Source organism: Frieseomelitta varia, unplaced genomic scaffold (genome assembly GCF_011392965.1).
Source record: "Frieseomelitta varia isolate USP_RPSP 00005682 unplaced genomic scaffold, Fvar_1.2 scaffold_162, whole genome shotgun sequence".
NCBI lineage: Eukaryota > Metazoa > Arthropoda > Insecta > Hymenoptera > Apidae > Frieseomelitta > Frieseomelitta varia.
The window spans coordinates 113,469-119,280 of NW_025109328.1; the positions used below are offsets into that span (position 1 = coordinate 113,469).

Consider the following 5,812-nt stretch of genomic DNA (forward strand, 5'->3'; position numbering starts at 1 on the left):
CTCTCTCTCTCTCTCTCTCTCTCTCTCTCTCTCTCTCTCTTTCTCGATGATCCTGAAATATTTCCTATTTCAGCCCAAGGAAGTTTCAATTCCATGTTTACTCTGGGGTAAGGTTTTGATTTTTCGAGGCAGACGGAGAGAGCAATCACAGATGCAATCACTAGCTGCGAAACTTCCGTTTCGTTTCGCCAATGATTTTCCAAAAGTCTTTCTGTTTTCTTTCAGAACCTTGGTTCTCTCCGCTCTCTCGACGAATTGTACACTCTACGATCCTCCCGTAGATTCTCTATTAACAATCTCGATTACCACACCGGCAACGCCAAGGTAGTAATCCTCCTCGCAGACGTGACTAGTTTTCAACCTAGCCGAAGTGAAGCCATCCGGTTAGACTGTCAAGATCCACCGGAGCCAGTCTTCGAACAAAATTGTCATTGCTGTTGGCAAACACGTTCCCCGTTTCTCGTTCATCATTCCGGTATGCTCTCAAGCGTGGTGGACGTGAACCGTCAAATGAGCAAGCACAACTTGTTCCGGCTCTTTCTGTCAGGGATCAACGCCTTGGACTTGGCGGCGTCCTCCGGCGTGCTCCTAGCGTACAGCGACCTGCTGATTCGGTGTCTGACACCTTTGGTCAGCGTGCGGCCTCCTTTCCTCAGCGAGGCGAACCTGCCCAACGCCGATTTCTCAGCAGCCTCCTTTCTGTCCACGTGGGCGCAGTTCAACGTTGTGACAGTGAACTCGATGTCCTTGGGCTCGTACGAGACGAACTCCTCGACCGGCTCGTCGATCGTGTCGCGATCGATCCAGGTCAGGCCCATCTCGACCTTCTCGGCCAGGTCTTGCCAGTGTTTCTTGTTCTCCATGGTGCCTTCGTAGAGAGGCATGATCCATGGGAACGTGTCCGAGAGCACCTTGTACAGAGGCAGGCAGATAACGTCGATGAAACCGACCTGCATTTGGGGTAGCTCGTCCTTCCTCTCACGGTCCATCATCGCCACCGGCTGTTGGTTTAACTGGAGACGTTCCAGGTCGCCCTGGTCGAAGAACTCGTCGGCGACCAGCTTGGCTACGCGGTGTTGCACCTCCCATGGCTTCGCTATCGCGCTCACGTCGCACGCCGTCATCATCATTCCGCATAGCACTGGAAATGAAATGATGCGAGGTATTTGAGGTAATTGTGTAACTGGGACCTTTTGACTTTGCGCGACGTTTGAAGCGTATACGCGTATGAATAATGTTTGTTTTGACATGGTTGTTAGTGACGGTGTTTGGGATTGTTATAGTTATGAGATAATGTACACGGTTCCTGTACATCCAGTTAGTTGATGGATAGAGAGAAATAGACGCTGAATTTGACGCACTATGGATGTGTAAGGCTTCGAGATTTCATTTCACTGTGCACGTAAGGTAATGGAAAGGTATAGATTGAGTTTCTGTACGGCTTCCCGATTTTTATTTTACTAGGGAATGAGGTGTTGAATTTAGAGCAACGTACGGCTTCTAGAGTTAACTTTTCTATGATGCAAAGAAATAGATTTGGTTTCATTATGATTATAGGAAAATAATCATTGAATTTCCACATGAATATATATATAGTATAACAACAACTAAATTTGATTAGTTGTATACAGTAATTAAATTTGATTTTATACATAATAATTCTATAACAATATACATATTAAATTTGGCGTCATTGTGGACCATCTAGGCAAGTTTAAAGTTTTATTGTGAGTATACAGACAAGTAATGATAATTATAAAGGCAAACTAATAATTGTGTAATAAATTTTCTTTCATAGCACAGATATAGAAATGTCGAAATTGGTAACATTATAGGCACATACTACCAGTCAGTTACATTAAATTTTCTGTTATAAAAAAACAAAGTAATTCATCATTCTGTGATGTAAAGAAATAGATTTGGTTTGATTACGATTATAGGAAAATAATCATTGAATTTCCACATGAATATATATATAGTATAACAACAACTAAATTTGATTAGTTGTATATAGTAATTAAATTTGATTTTATACATAATAATTCTATAACAATATACATATCAAATTTGGCGTCGTCATTGTGAACCATCTAGGCAAGTCTAAAGTTTTATCATGAGTATACAGACAAGTAATGATAATTATAAAGGCAAACTAATAAATTTTCTTTCATAGCATGGATATAGAAATGTCGAAATTAGTAGCATTATACCAGTCAGTTACATCAGATTTTGTTCTGTTATAAAAAAACAACGTAATTCATCATCAGACAGAGCATTCAATTGCTCATGTTGCGACATTTCATCAATATATCAGGGTCATATTGAAATCATTCTTCAGGCCTGTGTTTCGTATATCATAAGGCATGCATATATGAAGAGGGAAGAAGAGATGCAAAGGTCATAGGGTAATCATTGATAATTAATCTTACGTTCTTTCTTCTCCTCGCTCTGCCAGTCGAACTCTCCCTCGTCGATCAATTCCATGAATTTGTTCTTCTTCTTAAAATAAACCGCCAGATCGGTAGAGAGTATCGCACTTTCCACCACCTTCATCACCTTCCTATAGTCCTCCATCGACAGATTCTGGAAGATGTTGTTGCTGTCCGAATTCAGTATCATGACACACTGGTCGAAATGATGATGTTCCATGGTGCTCGTCGAGTAGAGGATAGCCAGTGGCGACTCAGTCTTCATTTGAAACGCGTTGTTCGTCCCACGATGGTCTAGGTCGTGACACAAACAGGCGACCAATAGTCCAAGAATTTCAAGGTCGGTCATAAACTGCTCCATCTTGCCGGTTTTCAACATGGCGAACATTGTCTGGGCGACGTTCAACGCGTGCCTCCAATTATGGTACTTGACCGGCCTGAAAATCAGTCAGGATGAGGTTCCCATGCTACAGCAAGGTTCCAAAGGTTGGCTCATTCGCTTTTGTTTGAATTAAATTTGATTATTCGCTCGGCGGATGTTTTGCAAATTAGAAGATAAAGAGAAATGAAATTTCATTGGTACACCTGTACATTTACTGCTCACTTTGTATATTTTGTAATAAACGGTTCTATACGCATTGATTCTAACAATATTTAGGTATTAGGTATTTAGGTATTTGTATTTTTTTTTATATATGTATAATAGTATAATATACGTATTATTTGTATTTTTTTAACGATTCTAACAATATTTAGGTATTAGGTATTTAGGTATTTAGGTATTTGAATTTTTTTTTATATATGTATAATATTATATGTATTATTTGTATTTTTTCTTATATATGTATATTATATATATAATTTAATTTACTGTGTCATGTAATGAGTACTTATGTGTGATTACTTTAGCATGATACAGTTTTTGGTATTTTAAAAGTTTCAAGCAACTTTTTTAAAAGTTAAAAGTTTCTCTGTTTGTATTAATTATTTGCCAATATTTATACTCTTAAAATATTAGAAAATATCTCAAGTCTAAACAAAATATAAAACGTTTGTTATATATAAATATATTTACAGTTATATATATAAAACTGTAAATATATTTACAGTTATATATATAAAACTGTAAATATATTTACAGTTATATATATATATATATATAATATAATTATTTGCCAATATTTATACTCTTAAAATATTAGAAAATATCTCAAGTCTAAACAAAATATAAAACGTTTGTTATATATAAATATATTTACAGTTATATATAAAACTATATATATATATAAAACTATATATAACTGTAATTTATATATAACAAACGTTTTATATTTTGTTTAGACTTGAAGATATTTTATATATATATATATAATATAAATGCTCGTTTTCTCAGAGCTATTACAGAGATATTACAATAGAAACTGTTGTTTTTCTCTCTTTCTATAAAATTTACAAAATCATCGTCACCTTAATATAAACAGAGCACCATTGCTTGTGAAATGATCTGACCATTATTAATTAACTAGACGAGATATCAGTGTACTGCAATGGCCCTTCGATTAATTTAACAATGAAAACGTTCGTCACCTGTAGTTTTTCTTCACGCTGAGGATCCACCTGCAGAACACCTCGTACGGGATGTGAAACTTTTGTATCAGGTCGCATTGTTTGAACATTCGTATAGTCGCTCGGCATGTGTCCTCGTCGGTCAGATCGAAGTCGATGAAGGTGAAACTGTACAGATTGTAGGATTCCGCGGACGGTATCGGTTCAGTGGTCAATCTCAGCGTGTCGTCGTTGCTGGCTGTCGCGTGGTAGCTCAGGCACTCGAGGGCCACCTTCTGCTTGGCCATTAGCTTGCAAGCTGACTCGTACATTTGGGTATTGTGGATCCCAAGGCCGCAGAAAATCGCGAACGCCTCGAAGATCGACACGTCCGAGTCCGTGAACGACGTTCCGTTGTCCTGTCGAATGGTTTCTCTTGGTTAGTTGTTGAATTTTTTCCGTGACGTGTACTTGATCTTATCGGCCAGATAATAATCGCAATTATTTGCAAGACTCCATTAATATTTGGCATTGTAATTGGTAGAAGATTGGTTTTAAATATTAAATTGCCGGGTGTTTGGAAATTGTCATTTTTAACTGGATTGCTTCGTTGAAAGAAACGGAGACTAATCATCGGTGAATAATTTTTTATTTCGCACTTTGTGAGTTTCTGGATATCCGAAAGTGCTTCTTTTTATTAATTAAACGCGTCACTATGAAGAAACGAGGAATAATCAGAGTGAACATATGTACGTGTATAGAATCTTCATGTTGGATTGATTATTTTACAGTAGAAACTAGAGGATAATTCAAATAGAGTAGAACATGAATATGAATATCTAGAGTCAGTAGTCAGTTTCCTCAATAGAAGAAGAACAAAAGAAAGTTTCGAACATTGAAGAATCTCACTCCGAGTTAATTATTAAATACTTCATCGCGAAAAGTGAAGAATATCTAAAGTGAACATACTCGAATTTATAAATAGAGAAGATTTTCATTCTGTATTTTTGAATTATCATTATCATTTGGGATTATCATCGCAGACATAATTGAATATTTTCTACTCTAATAAGAGGCAGAGAATGTTGTGTGGTATTTAGTGTGAAAAGAAAAAAAAAAAAGAAGAATGGAGAGAACAACCTTATTGATTAACTGAGCAACGCCGATCACGGTCCTCTGTCCATTAACTATCGGCATACAGAGGATGCTTTTGATGGGCCCACTTCCGGCCTGAACGACATCCTTCTTCAGCCACGTGGTCACATCTCCAATATTCAGTATTTGACCAGTGGCAGCGACATATCTTGCGATCTGGCCCAAGGGATTCGATAGATCGCTTCCGCTAGGTCTATAGACTTTAGCTTCCTGAGTTTCGTTGTCCATCTCGAAGATCATAGTGAATTTATTCGTGTCGTTCAGTGCCTAGGAATATTCGCGAAAAAGAAGGGAGATTTTTTAACGTGATAAGGAAGACAAGGTCGAGCTACTTCGGAAATGAAACGTCGTTGATTCATCAAGAACCCGGAACGAAGTGAAAGATGTAAATTATTTAATTATTTAATTATCAGAAATATACGATTATCATGATAAATATATTAGAAGTATAAAGGATGTATTAGAAAAATAGATACTTTCACGGAGAATAAATTAAAATACAAGTCTGCAAGATTTATATGGGAAAACAAATTATTTAATTATTTAATTATCAGAAATATACAATTATCATGATAAATATATTAGAATAAATTAGATACTTCCACAGAGAATAAATTAAAATACAAGTCTGTAGGATTTATATGGAAAAACAAAGTATTTAATTATTTAATTATCAGAAATAT

At 36.6% G+C, this 5,812-nt stretch overlaps 1 protein-coding gene across 1 annotated transcript in view; it reads right to left on the reverse strand.

Annotated features, from left to right (window-relative positions):
• The window catches only part of LOC122537641 (cGMP-specific 3',5'-cyclic phosphodiesterase-like), an 18,666-nt gene continuing 12,854 nt past the window's right edge, over positions 1-5,812 (reverse strand). Inside the window, exons 11-14 of the mRNA XM_043670990.1 lie at positions 5,115-5,396; positions 4,017-4,393; positions 2,430-2,866; positions 1-1,141 (exon numbers count right to left, since the gene is read on the reverse strand). Coding sequence (XP_043526925.1) covers positions 507-1,141; positions 2,430-2,866; positions 4,017-4,393; positions 5,115-5,396 — 1,731 coding nt within the window. The 3' untranslated portion in view covers positions 1-506. The remainder of the gene's footprint in view (positions 1,142-2,429; positions 2,867-4,016; positions 4,394-5,114; positions 5,397-5,812) is intronic.